This window comes from Mugil cephalus, chromosome 16, assembly GCF_022458985.1.
Source record: "Mugil cephalus isolate CIBA_MC_2020 chromosome 16, CIBA_Mcephalus_1.1, whole genome shotgun sequence".
Lineage (NCBI taxonomy): Eukaryota > Metazoa > Chordata > Actinopteri > Mugiliformes > Mugilidae > Mugil > Mugil cephalus.
This window is the reverse complement of record NC_061785.1, coordinates 14,289,449-14,311,309: the sequence shown is the minus strand read 5'-3', so window position 1 is coordinate 14,311,309 and position 21,861 is coordinate 14,289,449. Positions and strand designations below refer to the sequence as shown.

The 21,861-nt window shown below is 43.3% G+C and overlaps 1 protein-coding gene and 1 long non-coding RNA gene across 4 annotated transcripts in view; both read left to right on the top strand.

Moving 5' to 3' along the window:
• spata20 (spermatogenesis associated 20) overlaps window positions 1-5,977 on the top strand; it is a 40,379-nt gene extending 34,402 nt beyond the window's left edge. For both annotated transcript variants that reach the window (XM_047610029.1, XM_047610028.1), the window contains one exon: window positions 5,147-5,977. In XM_047610029.1, the coding sequence (XP_047465985.1) occupies window positions 5,147-5,341 (195 nt within the window). In that variant the 3' untranslated portion in view covers window positions 5,342-5,977. The remainder of the gene's footprint in view (window positions 1-5,146) is intronic.
• Window positions 5,978-9,956: 3,979 nt separating this feature from the next.
• LOC125022116 lies at window positions 9,957-21,617 on the top strand. 2 transcript variants are annotated; one of them, XR_007114416.1, is made up of 5 exons: window positions 9,957-12,290; window positions 14,486-14,566; window positions 16,805-16,929; window positions 20,629-20,665; window positions 20,810-21,617. It is a non-coding gene; the product is annotated as an uncharacterized LOC125022116 (long non-coding RNA). The 2 variants fall into 2 exon arrangements; XR_007114415.1 differs by having other exon boundaries at window positions 20,629-21,617.
• The last annotated feature ends 244 nt before the right edge of the window (window positions 21,618-21,861 follow it).

Sequence of the window (21,861 nt, the reverse complement as noted above, 5' to 3'; positions counted from 1 at the left end):
ATGTTAAACCATATTTAATGTCAGCCACATCAACCAGGAATAAAACTTACACTTAAATTCTTTTCTATTTAGAGTGCTGGATTTCACTGGGGGGCGTGTTTTTACCGATAGTTGGACGGTCCCGCAACCAATCACGACCAATAACAACCAATAACTTTTCCCCAAATCTTTGTCTGCTTCCTGTCAGTGACAGAATTAGATATGCATTGCAGATGTCAGCGCAGCGAAAAAGCACAGCTGCGCCGAATAAACGTGCGCGATTCGAGGCCGCATACGAATACGAACTAGTATTTGGACGTCGAGGTGTTAAACTGGGCTGAGATCTGACGACTGCGAAGCAAGCGTTGAGCGAGCCCTTGTATGGAAGCCTCCTTTCCTCATTCATGTGTCACCTGCCTGTATATTTAGAAGCCGCTCATACTGTTACACATCACAATATTCTGGAGGCTGCTCCCCCACAGAAAAGAGAGGATATTTATTGCGCTACACAAATGTCAAACGCATTGACCTGCGGATTAAATCTCGCAAACAACGGGGCAATTTCAGCCTCCCCCAGCTTCTTAAACTTATTGACGTTCCCAAATCAGATGCCGCAAACCTTTTATTCGTTCAGTTGTGTCTCTGACCTCATCCTGCCTTTGAAACGTCCAGATGTCTTTCGGAGGCCGTCAGCTCCTTTCTCCCAGACGAGTGAATGAAGTTGATGTCGAAGTGGTGTCAGCAGACGACTGACAATATGCTCGCCACACATGCCTCTGCTGCGGCGACACCTTCTCTCCCACGACTTTGTGTAGCAGCGTGTTCTGTCCTGGGGCGGTGGTCCAGATGCCAGATTGTTGTGGCGACTGAGCAGGTGTGTGTGTGTGTGTGTGGGGGACCAAACAACAGTGAAAGGGATGTAAATCTCACGCTTGGCTGCACGCGGCGCGCTCACGGGCAGCGCCATCGCTCTTCCTCAGGTGTGACAGCGGCTCTTAAAAGCGCTCTTTGCGTTTCTCCACCTCAGAGAAAAAAAGCACGGCCCGTGAGTCGCGGCCACGCTGGCTTAGTTTTTTTTTTTTGCGAACGCTTTCCTGAAGCTGCGTTCGTTGGAGAGTTACTGTCAGCGCAGGTACTGCCTGTTCTCTTCAAGCGTCGGCTGAGCTCGGTTGGCTTGGCAGAGGGAGAGGGGGAGAGAGGGAGGGAGCTGTCAGTGTAGGGACATTTAACGGGTGGGAGTTGTGTGTGTGTGTGTGTGTGTGTGTGTGTGTGTGTTTATGTGTGTTTGTTTCAGGGTTTGCCAAATATAAGGGGATTAACCCTGTGGGAGTTTGAGTGTGCTCTCATGTGTAGCCAACTGTGCTGTCTGCTGGAGCTTCACTCACGGACCTGCACGTTCCGCAGTGAGCCGAACACAAGACCACACACTTTGCGTTCGGCGCGTTCACAAGCCTCACGGAGACATTCACGCGTGATCTGTCTCCCTGTTTCTCTGTGTTGGTCCGTTTCTCCGTCATTCACTCAAACACACACACACTGATTCAGCACGGTCCCCAGGGGTGTTTTTAAGACGGGTGTTGATTTGACGCAGACAGACTACTGTGCGACCTCTGAGATGAGGCCGCGTGGCCGGATGCGGCCCGGACCCGGGGAGGGGACTGCGTCTCGCTGACAGGCGAAAAGAAGAGTCCAGACGGGGAGTTAAAGGTTCGGCTCGGCGGGGGAAATCCTCCTCCAGTCTCCATAGCAACCGGTCACACCACTATGACTGCATTCCATCACACTCCTCACCGGGCCTTCCTGCGTTCTCTTGACCGTCTCACTGTCTGAAAATGTTTTCATGGCGCTCCGGGGGAAGGCGCGGTTTCCCGTGTTTCCGAAATAATGTTATTTCAGCTCTCGGCTGCATCTAACAGGTGTGCCAGCATCACTGTTGAGAACAAGATAAGATGAGACAGATCAGCATCATTTCATCATCCCCTAAAGAGGAGGATATTTTATTTTTTTTAGCATGCGCCACATTCAGTAATGGAAACAGAAATACCTCGCCACTGCAGAGATAGCCTCCGGTAGTGCACCCCATTGACACTTTCTTAGCTTTAGACGCGCAGATGGCTACCGGCACAAATGGGCATCTGAATGGCCGAGTGGAGCTCTTGGGGCGCATCGAGACGTCCATCGAATCAGAACAGGAGGCTCATTGAGACAGGAAGGAGATTCAATCTGTTTCGCACGGCGGTCTTGGCGGCAAGAGCGTTAGGTCTAATGGCCGAGTAAGGATTCAGGATGAAGGCGGAATTAGCGGTACTTGGAACTTTGTTTAAGCTTTGACCAAACACGCCTCAGGATGAACTGGCCGTATGCGGCGAGGCTACAGTTTATGGGTGAGCTAACATGTCTATTCTATTCATTACTCAAGAGGAGGAGATGCGTATCATTTGAAATGTTTCCATATTGACACTAATGATGATGATGAGAATGAGAGCCTGGTAACGCGCCATTTATATTTCATTATGGGGCGTTTCAACCGATAGAACAAAAAAAAAATACTTCTGCACTCAATTACACTCGTATTCAACTCCACGGCGCTCAGATGACATGTCTGACTCCATTGCTGTAACTCTTCGGTCCTTCACCACATAAAGCCCTCCCAAATGATTCATCTGGGCCTTCAGATGAAATTATAAACAGAGAGACTCCAGATTGAAATTCCTCAACAGAAATCCTGTGGGCGGAGGAACGTTCGGATGGCTTCCAGGCTAGCGCAGATGATGAGCAGGTATAATGTCTACCATGCTCACCATTGCGTTCGCTTGACTGATTAGCGCTTAACAAATAATACAGCTGGGACTGTTGGGAACATGATTAACGGTCAATCGCTTGATGGCGCGAGAGTAAACATCCCGTGGTCGGCAAAGTCGGTGGGAAATTTCATCAAGGGACCATGAATATTTGTGGCAAATTTGATCTGGGCTGGTAGTTGTTGAGAAGTTTCATTCTGCGCCGACCAACTGATGGGTTGATTGTTGTAATTTCATTTTAAAAACTGAATAACTCCGGTTTAGAGCCTGTAACTCTTCACTACATCAATACCCTTTAATACATTAACCTTACCCGACATGCATCACCAGACCTCTCTCCGCCTGTGATCTTCCTGCCACCGCTCCCTTCTCCCTCTCTTTAGCATCTTTGTCTGTGCTTGTCGTTTACATTGTCATCATTTCTCGAATGTGGTGCCAAGCAGGGAGGAAATGTGTTTGACAGGAATCCGCCTTAGGGATGGTCAGGGCAGCCCTCTTTACCTTCGCTCTACTGCCTGTCCAAACTACACATGCATCAGACAGACACACAGAAGACAGACAACCTCTTTTTATATTCTGCTTTCTGGGCCTCCACATGAGTCACATCCACACGCAAAAATAATTTTTGATTTTTGAATTAATTGTTTGTGTGTGACAGGGCTAGGGATGGGCATCCAACTGGTTCAGTTCATCGACGTCATTAGCCTTCATGCTCATTGATTCCCTCTATCGATTCTTTTCTTGACAAATCTCTCGAAGCACGTCATTCGCATCACATGATGCTCACTTGACAACAAGGAAGATGCAATGGCATTAAATACCGAGAGAGTGTTCGACAAACTCCAGCCAACAAGTGCAGCTGTCGCTAAGTCTTAGCAGAGCCGTGCTAGTGGGAATCCGGTTACCAATTTCCTATCTGTTTACTTACACAAGCTCTTATCTCTTGTTTAGAAACTCGATAAAGTTTCTGTTGTTTGCACGAAACCATGAAGACCTACTTTTTCTAAACCAAAAATTCACAGGAAGAATCGATTAGGGAGTCGATAAAGAATCAACAGACAAGCAGAATCGATAACGGCATCAGTATCGATAAAATCTTATCAGTGCCCGTCCCCAGACAAGGCTGATCTATTTCTGAACTACTTCATTTAAAGGTAACACGTGTGAACCACATACCCATTCACACACACATGATTCTCTTTACTGCAGGCATGAGACCGTGGCAGCCACCGACCCATGATTAAATGTGCTTGTTTTTGTAGGGTCACTTTGGGTGACTGTATTCTGTTATATATGAATGATGCCGCATTAAAGGAAAGTAGAAACTCATGAAAACTAGATTCTGACATGATCCGGTGACGCAAATAAAATGTTTAATGTTTAAGATGCGATCACACTGAACATCTTTCATAGTGACACCGACTTTCATCTTCAGTGACTGGATTGCTGCCACGCGGTGACATGAAAGTAAAAACTGACAAACCGGTCTCTTACAATGTTACCTGAGCAGCCTGATATCTAACAAAAGTATCTTTTCTCTCTTTCAACAATATGTTAAAAAACACAAATGAAAGGATTCATTCTTCAGTTGATTAATTTACACATTTTATTTTTCAGATGTCTTGTTATTGCAGATGATGGATCGTATGTAATTTATATATAATCCTCACACAGCATTTCTGGTTTTCCAGTGCTAAAATAATATTGAGATAGCTGTAAATCAGGAAAAGCCTTAGAGAACGAGTGTGATGTGTCAATGGATCCATCACATAGCTAGTGCATCATGCTAGTCCTTTTTCTTTGCGCTTACTTACTGTATAGCATTCAGAACGCTCCTTTCATTGAAATCTTAAGTTGTTTGACAATTGGATGTTCTGCTGGAAAACTTTTGGTCCTGGCATCTGTGTGGATGTTACTTAGACACGTACCAGTACCACCCACCTGCACCAGTACGTGTCCGTTCTCGAATGAGTCACAACTGCTCTGGAGGCACAAGGGAGACCTACACAATATTACGAAGGTGGTCATAATGTTATGCCTGATTGATGTATATGTAATAAGAAAACTGCTTACACTTGTCAATGCACTGGAGATCACCTGTGTCAAACTACCGTTGAGGATCTGCTCAAGAGAGAAGGAAACAGCAGTGACTCCAACAAAAATCTGACAGATGTCACTGTAATAGCTAAAGTATTGACGTCGCCTTGTCATTGGTTGAAAGTCCCACGATATTCCATGTTGGGATGCTTCTGGCTGTGGCAGACTCTTTTCATTTTTACACAGTGTCCATTTTGTTAGATCTCAAAGATACATAGAAAAACAGTATGATGCTAACCAGCTACTGCTTTTCTGGTTTGCTCATGCAGGTCCTGATGCTCACCGATGGAAACGCGGAGAATTTTCTTTGCCAGCGTGTGCCCGTCCTCTCCTCCATGTCCCAGCTGGGTGGCGTAGCCACAGCCTACGTCTGCCAGGACTTCACGTGCTCTCTGCCCGTCACCGATCCCCAGGAACTGCGCCGACTGCTCCTGGACGGGACCTTGGAAATGCAGCCCGAATGATCCACTAAGGACTGACTCAGTTTTAACACTGACGGTCGTGATCTCCAAGAACGGCAAAGACCTCCAGCCTAGCTTATTTTTGCTGTTTCGTTTGCTAGTAAGTCTGGCTTTGCCACAAGTCAATGCTGATGCTTTGATTGCTGGTACCCTACCATGAAGATGTCCTCCCCTAGCTCATTCCAGGTCTCTATTCTTTAGTAGCAAGGCCAACTAAGTACGATGTCGGACACGGGTTCAGTTATAGTTTAGTAGTCAGAAACAGTAGTTCATTGAAGCCATATTAAACATCATTTGTATAAATGAGGAAAATATAAATGACAAAATTTGCACTGCAGTCACCTGAAAGGTTGTAGCACTTGTACAGAAAGACCTGGTTTGGCTGTTAGACTAGAAATAAGCTTCAGACTCTTAACAGGCCATAACCTTTGATGAACTATTTTTAGCAAGGTCAAAGTGAACAAGCCTCTCCTACGTCCTCCGTCTGCCACCAGCTCTCGCTCCTCTATCTGGCTGCTACCTCAGTTAACCGCAGAATGATTCTTCTCCACTGCAGCAGATACTACTGTGAGTTTCGTCTTGAGATTTAGACGTCAAGCATGTAAGCGCACAACCTCGAATAAAACAATCATTTTATTATCTGTGTCGATTTCACTGTTTTTGCAATGGATGCTTCTTTTGTGCTTGAAGTTAGTATTGTGTGCTTTACAAACAGCTGTGGGGACCCTGAGAAGGCAACGATCTACTGTACCTTCATGGCCTTCAAGCACCATCTACACTTAGATCACTTAGCACCTACACCAGCCTGGTACAGCAACATAAGTTCAGAACATCAAAACATAAGTCTGGAAATGCACCATTTGGATTTCATTACAGCGTTGTTTCCACTTGTATTGAGGCAAAAATGCCGCTACATGCATGTGGTTAGTCTTACAATCATTGAGAACGAGTTATGTGATGTATCCTTTTCAACAATTGCCTTAATTGCTGTCAATGTCTTTTAAAACATGAGTCCATTGTCTTTAACGACGTTTTATTAAGTGCTAAAAATCAAGCCCAGTTGAAAATTGATTTAAAACAGTTTTTCTTATTTTGCTTTTAGACAGACCAGAATAAGTGACAAGAGTTTTATGACACGTTCTTCCTCAATGTGCCAGTCAGTCTGAGATGTTGGAAAACTCCTTCAGGAAGGGATTGAATGTGTCCCAGCAGTCAGTCTTTCTCTTCTTCTGTACTATAAATACTCGCACGGAGTGAAACCCACTGTTGTGTATTTCCCTCAACTTCTTCCCTTTAGGCTGTAGGAAGTGCAATGCAAGTGTTGTGCGACTGTGTTCTGGCGAGAATGAGGCGTGTGTGAATAAGGGACAGTTGAGATGTTGAGGCTGGGGACTTTGCCTCAGAGGGTCCTGGTCCTGCTCCTGGTCTGGGCTTCGGTATCGAGACAGCGTTGCATCCCATATCCTCATCCAACAACGCACCGCAGCAACACCTGGACCATCTGCACTTGTTTACTTTTGCTTCTCTTTCAGTTTCCCCTCCATCATTCTCCTCCTCCCCCTCCCCTCCTCTTCCTTTCAGATCTGGCGAGGGCCTTGTCGCCTCAAGAACCGGAGACGTCATTTTGGCAGGCGGCTGCTTCTGTGGAAGAACAAGAAAATTGCCAAGAGAGGAAAAGAAGTAAAGAGGGCGAGGAGGAATATGAGGCTCAGGGATAGGAGAGAGGTAGAACTATCGCTCTGTTCCATTTAAGCTCTGGAAGGTCCCAAGCTCACTTTTTTTTTAACCTGTCATACTGGGAACAGTCACGCTTTTTTGTCACTTTGGGGCTCCTTTTCATGTATTTCCATCAAATCCCTTTACAGCCTTATCTCCCCTTCCCTCCTTTGGTGTCTAAACCCTATCATCCGCCACCAGTTTGGGACCCCTCTATCTTTGGTTGCACACACACTGGTGTGTCTCCCTCTGCCTACCTCTGCTGCACCATAGCCCCGTAAGCATGTTGGAACCACTGTCCCCTTGATTTATTCAGCCACTTCTCCACGCACAAACACACACACAGCATTTATTATCCCCTTCCCTCTTTGAATTCCATCACTCCACTCATTATTGTTCCGCGCTAATTGTTTATATGAGCCGCGCAAGCTAAATTTTAATTAGCGCTGAGATTAGCGGTTGACCCCAGATAACCTGTCGGCCTCGCTAATTACGACGCTGCAATCTACATGCCTCAGATCTGAAAAGATATTAATGATGTCGTTATTTGCATGGCAGGTTTTTATCGTAAACTTGGTGCTTACATTGTGCCTGAACAAAAGGTAAGAGTGTAATAAGATATATCTAGTAAAAATTATAGCCATAGCAATAAAATGAATGTTAAATATTGTAGAGGAGATGTAAATCACACAAGGCGGTTAAAAACTCAGTTTCTGTTCTAAAGAGACCTTTAACAGGCATTGCCTAAGTATAATTTGTAAATATTACAAAGTGAAAGATCAGATATAGCTTGCAGTCGGTTCATTTAATGTTTTATTTGCCATTGTGATTTGCGAGAATGTTTTTTTAATGCAATGAGATGGCAATAAAGATAAACAATTGTAATTAAGACTACTTAATGAAGGTCTAAATAAGAGTAAAAGTATGGAGCATAGGCTGGAAGTAAAGCTAAAGCAATTAGAGCTCCCCCTGGTGACTAGCTGCAGTATGCGTCATAAGCTCCACCACCTCCTTGGGCCAAATTCAAACACAGAAACACACGTCAAATCATTTTTAATGGTAGTTACTGATGCAAACTTTCTTAGAAGTTTTGTTTCAGTTTCACTCAACCTGCCCAAATGCCTCTCTATGTTCTGTTTGGCTGTGATTTCAGTGAAAGTAACCACTGATCCACATTTATTAACTTAAACCCCAGCAAAAGCCACTCACATCCAGTCACCACAGTTTTAAGTATACAAAGAAACTAAACACAGCTGACTAGCCACTGAGTGGTGTTTCAGTGCTGTAATTACAAAACTGTAGAGGCAAGTAGAGATACTTTTACCGACCTAGTCTGCTAGTGTAGGCTCACCCATTGAGAAAATGTAAACCAAGTGGTAGACGCAAGAGTACTTTGACCTAAATGCTACCAGCAGCCGTGATACTTGTTATGGTGCTAAAACAGCTTTTTAACAGCTGAAGTACATCTGCTGCTAATGCTAATGCCATTAGCTCTGCACGTTTGAGGTCATAAACCAAATGAAAATTTAGATCTGGTGATGGCGCCGGATCAAAGCACCAATTTAAACATCAAAAAACGGACGTACCACGTGTTTCCATTTTAGATGACATTTGGTTTATAAGCATGTTATGTAATTTTAGGTTTACACGACAGCAAATTAATGTGTTAGACTTAAGAATTGTAGTGTAGCTCAATCTACGGTTCCAGGTTTGTGGTTTTGGTTATCATTTGGTATTTATTCTATGATCTTTTTTTGTGGTTTTTGGGTGGACATTATTTAAGCATGCCACAGTGTTTGTGCATGAGTGTGTGTGTTTGCGTGTTTGCGTGCAGCAGTCTGTGTCTTTGATGAAAGCAAGTTTCTGTACAGCAAGGTTATCTGTGTGTGTGAGCTGTTGTCTTTGCTGTCTGATAAGGCTGCTGTGTTTCAGTCTGTGTCATAATGAGGCCACAGGGGGCTGACAACAGCGACACTCTTAACTTGGAGAGAGAGAGAGGGAACGTTCACAAACAGGGCGCTGGTGGTGGTGTGCGGGGTGAAGACATGGATGCTTTTATTCTGGCTTTCTGTCGCTGCACTCAAAAACTGGATGCGTCTTAGGAACATTTCACTGTTTGAACTGTTCAAGCAGCTTCAATTTAGAAAAGTTTTGAGATTTGAAGATTCTGTTTTAAGAAAAAACTTTTCTGTTACTTGTAAAAACTTGATTTGCAAAAGGGCATTGTGTGTGTGTGTGTATTTGTGTAAGGAGAGTGTGTGCGTGTGTATGAGTCAGAATAGTTATCCCACCCCTGGTGCCTGTCTGATAAGCCCAAGAAACTCCTGGAGAAAATCCATACCTCTGCTCATCAACCCAGGTTGGTACCTTGTGTTTCAACACCGATGACACGCAATTCAAACACACACACACACACACGCATGTTTCCATTTTTGAAAGGGCTTTCCGTTCACATGATGCATTCCATAGCTTCTTGAGCTAACTTTAATGATCACAACTAAGTGCCTCAACATATCCCCCACCCTAACCCTTGGTATTATGCAAGAGCCCCCACAATGTAATAAAAGCAAGATCACACACACAAAATAGTTAAAAGTCCTGGTATCTTAATCTCCTGTTATACTATACGTGCTGCTGTTGATGTAGTTCAGCTGCAAATCACTGCACTGATTTTGTCATGCTTTATGTATGTCATTGCAAAAGAGGTGAGGACACGCCTCTTTATTTTTTACCGTATCCCTGATGCAGTTTGATTTGATTGCGTCAATTCATTTTTCATCTGACAACTTTAATAGTGCTAAGATGTAAAAGGAGATGTTTGCCTTTTTATGTGTTCAGCCAGTGTTAATGATAATAGCCAGTTAGTTATCCAGCGATGTTCCTCTCCGTGGACCATCACCTTATCGTGGTGGAGAGGTTTGCGTGTCCCTATGAACCTGAGAGCTATGTTGTCTGGAGCATAGTGCTCCTGGTAGGGTCTCCCTTGGCAAACAGGTCTCGGGGGAGGGATCAGACTAAGAATGGTTCAGCCACTGCCTTGTGGCCTGGGAGGGAGAAGGCTAAGGGAACCTTAGTGTCTTGGAGTGACTAATGAGAACGGAGAACCACTGTGCCAACCACAATCTCATCATTGGTGGAACCATGCTACAAACCATGCTACCAGGCCACTTGGACTTCTCCTGACATGAAGACAGAAAGCCAGGTAAATCATTTCTGTATCTCTTATAACCGGTTCAACCCACTTTTGGTGCTTTTACATCGCTCCACCCTGCTCTCTCAAATGGATGCCGATAATTGAACAAATCACTGTGTCCTGCACAGTACCCGATGTTTGCCGCCGAATCTCTTCTTCTCCTCGGATGTAGAACAGCTTGCAGGTGTCATGGTCTTGCCAGTGCGCTGCCATGATCAATAGAAAACTGTGCCATATTGCTACACAAGCTGTATATAAACACAGTTGCACATGCATTCCCCTACCGGTGCAATTTCTCCAACGTTGAGGAGGGCTATGCACTTTCATTCACGATCGTTAACACATTTGATTTGTTTGATTGGCTAAAATGGATAAAAATCTCTGCCCTTCAGAGACTGGTCTCGGGGAAATCAACAGGACGACCGGTCTTATGGGAGTAGACCAAGGACAATAGAACACCACTGACAGCAAGTGCATTTACACAGGCTCGAGAAGAGGAAACAGGAGTGGCTATCAGCTAACATCATGATCAGAATAGAGGAAAGGGAAAAACTAAAGAATGTAGTAAACAACAGTAAAACAAGATCTGCTAAGAAAACAGCAGGGGAGGCATACAGTAGAGAAGATGATAAAAAAAGAGAGAAAAGAGAAATTTAGTGGCTGAGATTACAAAAGAAGCAGAGGAAGTGGCAAGGCAAAACGACATCAAAGCTTTCTACAACAACATCTGACTCCTGACCGAAAAATACCAGAAAGGGAACCACTCCGTTAAAGATAGGGAAGAAAGGACACCGAATGCGTTTACATGCACGTGAAAAAAAACCAAAACAATGCATCTGGTTGTTGTTCAAAATGTCGGTTTGCCGCATGAACGAGTCTTGTTTATTGTATGACGTAATAGGTCAACTGTAAAGGGGGCCTTATTAACGTGGTATTAACCCGTGGAAAACACACATAATGCCACTTACTGTGGAGGAGGAGGACATGTTCCCTTTAGTTATTCGATTTTCTCCGCTGCATGTAACTGGGACAAGGACTCGACAAGGACTCGAATTTCGAGCATAGCTCGATTAAGCTGTGCATGTAAACACACTGACTGAAAACGCAAGTAGAACAAATGAAGAGGTGGACTGAGCACTTATCGCAACTACTGAACCCACCGTCTTCAGCAATGACGGTAAATATGCAATCTGCGGAAGTCTCCCTGTCAATTGACTGCAGGCAGCCATCAAAAAGAGAGATTAACAAGCCATTATCTGACAATTACTGGGGAATAATGCTATTCTCTGTACCAGACAACATAAATTGCAACCCAGCTAATCATCCTAAAACAATCACAAGAGTGTAGGTCACTGCTATATACAGTACTTCTGGACTTTGGTGAAGCATTCGATAGTCTGAATAGGGAAGTGCTCTAGCAACTCCTTAGACACTACGGCATACCTAAGAAGTTCACCACCATCATCAAGAACATCTGTTCTCGAATGCAGTGTAGAATCATACATGAAGGCCAGCTGACAAAGACAAAGTCAACAGGAGTTAGGCAAGGCTGCTCCTTCTAGCGGTAGACTGAACCAGGAGGTAAGTTACTAACAATAGGCCAAACGGGATCCAGTGGACTCTGCTTACACAACTGGATGACTTTGACTTAGTACATCTCTACGGATCTCGGATATGCAAAACAACAAAGAATCTCTTGAGGTTTTCAACAAGCACAACATCAGATGGCCTGACAAAATAAAGAACAAATACCTGTGAGAACGAACGAAACAACCCGCAGTAGAAGCGGAGATAAAGAAACAAAAATGGAGATGGATTGGGCAGACATTGCGTAAACCGAAGAATTCCATCGAATGCCAAGCCTTGCAGTGGACCTCGCAGGATTAACGTGGTAGAGGCAAGACAAGAAAAACGTGGAGGAGGAGTGTCACGGCCGAGATGGAAAGAGCAGGACACAGATGGCAAGACCTGGAGAGGATGGCACAGAACAAGACGAGGTGGAGAAATATCATCAGTGACCTATGATCCTTCAAGGAGTAAAAGGTAAGTAAAGTAAAGTAAGTAAGCTGTCCATCTCATGGAAGTTGTTTTTTTTAAATCCCATACATTGGATAAAAAAATAAAATAAATAAAGCCTCTTAAATGATATTACCATATCGTTTGCCTAAAACACTTAACTGCATGCATGCAATAACACTGCATCTGGGTGAGAAGAAATTGCTTACTTGTTCATCATCATGTGATCTCACCTCTTGACCCTGATGCTCTTGGTCATATTATCCAATTAGTTTTGAGGGTTTTGTTGAATCTCTCCAGTAAACCTCCGTCCAAGGAAGGAGTAAAACTTTGGGAATTGCCCAAAGCTTCCTTGAGGTCGTTCTCTGCTGGCATCAGAGAGCAAAGACACCACCAGTAGCCATTTTCTTTCAGTGGCTCAGTTTCAGGACAAAAAAAAAAAGGGTGACCTAGGATTGTGTAGATTTATAGCTTTTTTCCCATCCTTCTAGTCCTCCCTCTGATTCTAAAGAAAGATGATGATGATGATGAATGTGAACAGACAGCTCATTTTTTCACCTCCATCTCCACCGCTTTCTGCAACAATAGTCTAATTGATCATTCCCTGATCACTGCGGGCGTTCTGTCAAACCACAAAAAAAAAGGAAAAGAAATGATTATGTCACAAAGTCTTTTTGAAAGAAAAAGGTGTGTCTTAGATTTCTAGGAGTTGGGGCAATATCCTAATTTCTGAGACTGAAACTAAGGATAGAATCACACTTCACAATGATACCTTTTCAAATCGTTCCACAGTCAGATTAGGCAGCACTCTAGATGTTGCCCAATATCCGTAACTTGCTTATATTGCAATATATGCTAGAGAACTAAAACGTAACCATCCCTGCTGTTGGTTCTTTACACACAACCAGACCTGCACTGACCTTTGGAGGCATAAATCACATGAAGAGTTATGAGTCATCACGCCCCCTATATGTGGTTTGTCCCCCCTTGGACCACTGCTTGCCTTGGTAATCCTCCTCAAAAGTTTCAAAGTGAATCAAGCAGAACATAAAAATGTCGATTGAGTCTGTAAGGGCCTAAGTATCTCCATCTGGGTTCACCCGAAGCTCTGCGTTGTATGTCAGTTAACCGTATCACTCCCATTGGTTACACCCTTAAACTTGAAACACACCTAAACTTGACACTCGCTTCGTATTAAATTAAATTTTACCAAATCAAAATGCTACTCAAGATCTAGACCAAATTTTGAATTGAACCATTTTTATGAAATGAAAATGGAAAGTGTTCCATTCATCTATTAATAGTTGTTAGCTGTTGTTTTGGCTCATTTGTGTATCTGCATGACTTAGCTACGCCAGCAATACAGCTCTAATGAATGATATAAGTCTCCTAAAATCGGCAGGTCTTGATATTGATGTCGGTATCTCAGTCCTTATCATCTCACACAACCAGAAGGTAAGGTTTACCTCATGTTCCATGGAAAATCCACAGGAGGGATCGCCACACTAGACTTAGACAGACTTTAATGGTCCACAAGGGAAATTAACTGGTCAAAGTAGCTTAACTATTACAGAAAGATAAGTTGTTACACAGCTTGATAGAATACGAAATAAAAGAAGTTGTGTAGCGTGTTCCCCAGAGGCTGAATCCCACTGACTCACTAAATTATCACTGTGACTCTGATAAATCTACATTTTAACACTGCTGCTGTGAGCATCTTAGCATGTGGATGATTGCATTCAGCTCAAAGCACCGTCACAGTCTCACAGAGCTGCCACAATGATAAACTTCTGTACGTATTCCTGATTTAATATGTTATGTCGTACCTTTTTGTAATGGCGTTGTTGAAATTCCACACCACTAAGCGCACATTATCACACTGGCAGCTCTTTCCGTCTAGCTTTTGGAAATGTCAAAATATAAAGCTTATTTTCATTCATTTTATTTTCTAAATGTTTATTTTCTCAAGTGGACAGAACAAGATCATTTTGCTGGAGCAAAAAAAAAAGTTTCTTCTGCCACAAAATAAGATGATACACACCATACAGTACAGCACATTGATGAGCACCCTAAAGAATTTTAAAATATCTGTGGTATTAGTATGCACCAGAATATGTGAGTGCAGTCCTCTTCCCTCTTGAACTGATATTGAATTGGACACTTCATGAATTGCCGGTTGATAGAATCTCACTTCACTTCTCCTTTCTCGGCTCTGTGTGCAGGTGACACCGGGGAAAGAAGTAATAATATGTACGTGGGCTGGAGTGAGGATGAAGTGGTTCAAATGAAGGAAGAGTCAACAGGTCAGTTATTTAAGAGTGAGGCAGGTGGATGGAGATATGAGGCAGGTCTGCCGCAGAAGACACCATACACATTTTTATTACATTTCGTCCTGTTGTCATGGGTTTTAGTGTTGTGTAGAATACTGTCTTCTTCCTTTTGAGGTGGGAAATCCAGTAACTTGTTTTACTGCTCCCGTTCAGTCACTTTGTGTGAATGTTATCACTGCCCTTCTGTTGTTGTGCTGCCTTTTTCCAGCTGCTACACTGCACCATAAAGCTGCCCAGTGGAAATAAACTACTGCTCCGGCCGAGATATTATTAAACAATGTGAGATTCCTTTTCCCTCATGAGAGTGAGGAAAACATTTCAGAGCCTGTACACCAGTCTATAAATTACACCGTGAAGCCAAATGCTTCTCAGACTAGTGTATTTTTCAAAAAAATGCATCCAGCTTGTATCTGTTTGGAGGCTGATCGCTGCCTGAGAAAGTCAAAAAAATAACAAAATTTACATTACGGGTGAAGAAAAAAAGAAACCAGTACTTGAAAATTGTGTATTATCTTCTTTTTAAACGACAGCTGAATTGATCTGTAGCGGTCTAAGATCCAACAAGCATCTGGCTAGCTTGACGCTTAATCATGGAAAATGGGAAAATGTCTCATCGGACAGATGTGTTGAAATTTAAAGTTCAAAATAAAAGCTCAATAACAAATATAGCTATTATTATATAGCTATTATTATTAACTATTTTTATTTTTTTCCCAAATCCTCAACCCCACTTTTTAAAAAATGCCCTCATGCGGCTGTGGGTTTACAACCTGTGGGAGAGAACAGCGGCACATTTAATCAACCAATCAATAGCTAGACAAAAGCATGATGTCAATGGTGGACCTCATCAATCGCCACTCTATATTTAAGCTTAATCTTTAAAACATCATCTACTTGGTATTTTTCTCCTAAGTATATGTGATTTCACTTTTAAATTTCTAGACCATTATTTTAGTTGGGCTAATTTCTTCCTATGTCCGATCTAAACATTGTTAATTTTGTCAACAAAACTATGGTTAAAAAAAAATGGTGTCTTTCTTCTGATTTTAAATACAGAACTAGATGGAATTTAACGGTAATATTTCACATTTTCAGCATTTAAACATTAAAGACAACTGGACAAATTAGCTAAAAGTTAAATGGTTAAAGTGAACCAACACTACTACGTTCTCTACTAGTAACACTAGTAGAGTAAATACCAATGTGAAAGCATATATGAGTATTTCCCAACATTCATTATTACACAGGGTAAAATGTTACAATATCGTGTGCCAAGATCCCAGGCAAAACACATTTAGAAGCCCAGTCCAACTGAATACCAACCAGCAGGCTGACAGTCAGCTAGCAGCTAGCAACCAACAAGAAGACACCAGCTAACTAGCCTAGCCAACGGCTACTGGGCATCATTGGGTTTTTCAAGTGGGTGCCTCCATTCACCGATGTTTCGTTAAGTTAGGCCCCTGACACCTCAAGAAAAAAAGATAGTGAGCATGCTGGAGTCACCCACCCATGCTGCCACCGCACAACCACATTACTTTCAACCACAGAAAGATTAGCGTAGCCCTTTTTACTGCTATTCAACAAAATGCAACTGTGCATGTGAAGTTCCAAATTCAGCTCACAACTCAACTGACTTCAACTGACTCTTCTTTTCTTACTTTTCATTATTTTAATGTCCTTTTCTGGCATCTGTAGACTTTACTCAGATCCTAATTTTCATGTGTATTTGAAAGGCTGCGCTTCTGAAGGGATCTACCCTCTGATTAAATTTGACATGTAAGAAGGACACATGCAATTTGAGGTCATATTCACAATATCGATGTAGTGTTGGGTTTCTGCGAGGTAATTCAGCCGCAGCAACCCGATCATCATCATCAGATGTCTGTTTACGTTCCCAACCATTTTAATTAGCTGCTACTGATTAGAGCTGACCCACTGAAAACGAACCAAGTTAACGGTGTTTATAATAGGAAAGTTAAATGAGCGCCCACAGTTCGGCCGAGCTGAACGCGTTTTATGGGGTTCTAAAACAGACACCACTGAGAGGAGAAATCGATCTCATACTTTCCCATTCACCATGAAACCAAAGCGCATCAGTCTCTGTGTTTCATTTCTACTGAATGAAAAACAAAAAAGGCCTTGGCTTGAATGGCAATTAAGGAACTGCAGCTCCAGGACAAACAGATCTTGATTGAAGTTTTCTTTTCAAAGGGCCCGTGAAACAGATGTCCCACGTAGCCACTCGTGCCTACTGATGTGCTTGGATGCGAAAGAGCAAAAGTGAAGGTGGAGAAGAAACACGAGAGGTCTAATCAGCATTTTATCAGCGCAACAGAGTGAGCACACGCTCTCCATCTCCCTCTCACCTTCTCTTGCTAGAGATTTATCATGTGTTGCCGGGGCCCGGTTTATGCGGTGTGTAGGGAGGTAACTAGAGCGATGGAGGCTGTGGGGGAACCGGGCAACTAGTTCATCATGTTAGCCTAGTTAGATGAAAGCGGAAAGAAAGAGATGCTCATTAAAACCTGCCATCCCGACTCCACATTCCTCCGTTCATCGCCTCGTTTCCGTTGTCTTCCCTCTTACTCAGTGTCACTGTTTTGCGTCATGCTCCTGCGAGAAAAACATACGACGTTATGCAACATAGCCGGGGTAATTAAATGCTTCCTGCTGCTCATTTTCTGATCTAAGCTGGAATCACTGTCAATAGTGGAGGAAAGGTAGAATCTCTCCATTGATGTTGCGCGCTCATTACTGGCTTTGGCCAAGCAAACTTCCGTGGGCTGGTGCTCGGGTCATTTCTTGGGTGAGGGGCAACGGAGTGCGGAATGGCTGTCACAAAAACTAGTTGTCGTATTACTTTTTGGTGTGGTGTGCGAAAACTTTTTGCTTTACTCCCATGACTTAAAATAAAATGATAAATAAGTCAGCTAACGTAATACGTTCATGCCGAGAGCAGCGAGCTCGTAGTGTCACGTCCACGCACGCATCCATTTATTGCATTCACGCACAACCTCCAAGTGTCCGCGTCGGTTTTCATGTCCGAGCCCTTGACATTTCCCCGACATTTGTTGACATTTGTGGACACATGTAAACTGCAGGATTTGAGAGTTTATCAGAAACGGAAGGAGAATAGTGATGGGTAAATGTCACCAGGCTCAGGCCATCTGTCACGATGGCGCCAGCACCGGGGCGAAGTGCACTGTGGGATGGTTTGACGCTGGTCACTTCTGCTGTGCTGTGGCTCAGAGTCAGGCTGCAGTGTCTGGCTTCACAGACGACAATTGACTGTCCAGACCAGTCCAGAGAAAAGGACTGATGAATGCAGCAAATATCAATGAGGCAAATTATAACTGACCAAAACTGTTCTTATAATTAATGTATGCTGTGTAAAGTATATGTTCCCTGAAGAGCACAGTGTGGGTGGCTCTTGCTGCTGCCATCTTGGCAAGGCCTAACTCCGCCTAACCCTAAGGCTAGTTCAGCAAATGCTCCAAGAGTTCTCGTGTGAGTGAAGCTGACAGCGACAGGCAGTTGGCAATCTGTGATGGCGGCCACTTCCTTAACTAGACACTTTTTAAAGGTTTTAAACCTTGGTGCAGTTGTCAAGAATGGTGAGAAATAAACCGTTTGTAGAACCAGGTTGGGCATTTTGACAGGTCCTCGGGTAGAAATTCCAGGACAACTTCCCTGGACACTTTTCTGTTGGCCTAATTTTTTAATGGTGTCTCTTGGCGCTCACATGCCTATATCCATCCTTGCTTAATGTTGGAAACTTGGTAACATAGCACATCCTTTGTGCCTCTTTCCTTGAGCTGCTTTTGGTGGTTTTGCATAATCACATTTGTCGCAAAACTGACAGAAGCAAAGGTCCTAATTCAGTTTAGCAGGGTTGAATAAAAGCGGACGGTATGACTGCCAGAGCTTCAGAATCCAAGACTTGTTTCTCCGAACTTGAACTCTACACAAACAACAGCACAAGCAGCACGCGAACGTGAACCCCATAACTCATGGGTAAGGACAAAAGACAGATGGAACAAGGCATGAAGTTAATAAACCAGTCAGCAGAACGATCACAAGTATAGTCTGCAACATTTAGAGATGTATAACCTTTACATGTGTGCACACATGTGCCCTGGCATCCCTTTTAACTTTTGATTGTGGAAGTAATTTCAATTTTAGAGAAGTTAATGTAGCATAGCCTTGCATGCGAGTCCCATACAAGATTCCTTATCAACAGCAAATCACCTCAAAGCAACATTCCTTTCAAAAGTTCCTCCTACATTGTCAGTGAAATTGCAACCAGCTAAGCCTCTCTAATGGAAACAATATTAACAGATTTCGTATGACAGATGCAGCGACAGGCGATCAGAGGAAGGATTAAAGCCTGGATATGGTCAGATGAGGTGCAAGGAAATACTGCTGTTTATTTTCAGCCATGCTTGTGTAGTGTTGGTGGGTCACGAAATCCACTGTTCTGACTGTGCTGAGGAATTTGTACAGGCATTCATGATTACCAAAAGGGTGAATCCAGACTACTTTATCAGTCGTCTGACATGACGTGATATGTATGTGTCTGATTGAAAGCTTTCAACAAACACCGGATGGAATGAAATTTGGATGATATTTGTGCCTGTACCCTAAGACGAAGGGGATACTTATTGAGAATTTTCCCTACAAGTCTTCAAGACTGAGATTCTAGCTTGGCATATACTTCCGCCATATGGTGGAAGTATATGCCGAGTATATGCATTGCTACACTTTTTTTTAATGATCATGTCAGTGCACTGGCAAGACTGTGAGATCCACGAGCTGCTCTGCATCCAAGGAGAAGCGGCGGCAGATATGGGGCACTGTGCGGGACACATTGATTTACTTGAATATCTGCAGCCTTTTGAAAGAGCAGGTTGACCCGGGTGTGAAAGTCTTGCGTCAACCTGCTACCTGTGTGAAAGCGGTATTAGTGAGGATAACAATTAAACATGGAAAATAAGGTACATTACAGCAGTGAAAATACGTTACTGTCGATGCTGTGAAGTCAGTGGTAACGGCAACTTGCGTATGTGTACGATCCATGACTTTGATCTGACTTTGCAGGGGCGGATGATCTTGCATTGCACCAAATGGAAACAAACAGCTTCTGATTAAATCGGAAACCCAGGCGTGATATACTGCATTCTTTTATGTTCATACATACGCAGATAACCACTCTAATATTCTGCGAGCAGCACCCGGTGCAGGGATGATTTGATTACTGCTGCATTTCCACTGACTGACTGTCGCGCTGTACAGCTTGGATGGCTCATGTAATGAGAAGACACGTACTGTAGCTTATGCGTTTCATCGCCTTAGTGGTCGCCATAGGTTTGTGTGTCAGCATCAACAGGAAAACATCTGCTTGACTATATATTTTAGAAAACCCGCCCCTGCGTTGTTATCAGGTTGTCCTTACATATGTGTAGGTGATGATCTGGTCCGAAAAATTTAGATAGCAGATAGCTGCCATGTCAAAATGAGCCAAACTGGTCAGAATTGTTAAGCTTTCAAGATCAGTTATTTGAAAAAATAAGAAAGATTTGGTATTTTATTGTTAGTTTACACAAAACACCCACCCACCCCAATGAGCTTGGCCCGACTGTAGGACAACCAAGCTCCCTTTTCCACTACATACTTCTGGAAAACACTTAGAAAGTACAATGCCAAACTTGGTTGGTCTTCAAGATTCTTGTTGTCCAGTGATTGGATTGGTCAACATCTCTCACAAAGTGGAACTGAAATGCTTTTTCAAAGCATAATAAGGAGGCACTTGGAGTCTCTTTGTGGTAAACTGGGCAAACTAAACACTGTTCGAGATGACTAACCCCAACAGACTGTTAATGCACTCGAGTAAACCTAAGTACGCAACTTTATCTACCGGTGACAGTGTTACAACAAGATGTTTGCCACTTGTATATTTGAGGTTTTTAATATGTAAATGTTTAATATAAAGCCTCATTCTTTTTTCTCCGGGAAAAAAAAAAAAACAACATCATCAGGGAAGAAAAAGCAGAAGTATCCTTTAAATTCCTGTGGGTAAGTGTGCGTTTCCATTATTCTACCAAGTTACACAAACCCTTAATTTCACCCATAACCCATTACATAATACCTGCTATACTTGATGAGGGAACCGAGATTTAAACATCAGCAGCCATGTCACATCTGCAAGCTACTTCACAGGCTCCCGGCCCCTCGAAATAAGATTGATAAAGTGGAAGTGGAATTCCTTTTTGATGAGACATCTAAACTCCAAACAGCGCTGTGACCACAAGGAACATGGATAAAAGCTGCAGATCATTTTTCTTCTGGACATGTTGCAGCAGAGAGCGAAGACTTGCGTGGCTTCTCGCTATTGTGGCCGTAACTCTCTCCAGACTGTTAAAAAGAAAAAAAAAGAGAAAAGCCGAAGGCCAGCCAAACTGTGGGTTCGCACACACACACACACACACACATTCCTGTCTACCTCTCTCTCAGGTTAATGATGTGTGACCGCTCTGACAGGAGAGACCTGCTCAGAAAACCCACCGAAGAGCAGGTTACACCCTTCGTGTTTCCAGAGAAACCTCCCACGGGCATGGATCCAGGATTACCTCGAATCTGTCTTCATGTCTGATGGCGACAGCCCTGCGTATGCGTTTGTGTTTGTGCGCCAGTCCTTGTGTGTTACGGGTCTGGGTTTTCAGTGGCTTATGGAAATGTTCTCCCACCTACGATACCACATCTGTTCCCCTGGTACCACTCCCATCCTTCCCTCTGATCTGTGTCCAGATGACATTCCTGCCTAGCGAGCCTCATCACGGTCCCATGATGAATCAGGCGGCCCAATTTACATAATAAAGTGCTGGAGATGGGGACGCAGAAAGGAAGGGAAACCCAAATGAACTCTCGACGCCTGTCTGAACTCTGTGTGATGCCTTTTGTTTTTTTCGGGGGGTGAAAAAGCCACATTTGCTATTCATTTCATTAAAGTGTGTGACATTTGTTTTTACTGAGGAAAGAGAATTCAGTGTCATTATTTATTCTAAGATAAGACATGTATGTATTGGCTCAGCATCACTTTTAATTTGCAAAGCCAGGTTTAGACAGTATAGATTATTGGCGAATTTAGTTATAGCCAAGTAGCTTGCTGCCTTTGGTGACTTACAGTAAAGTAACTGAGTTTTTTAGGTGTGTTACATGTCGTCCAAATATGGACTTCCTCAGTTCTAAACACACTGGTGCGAGTCCCCAAG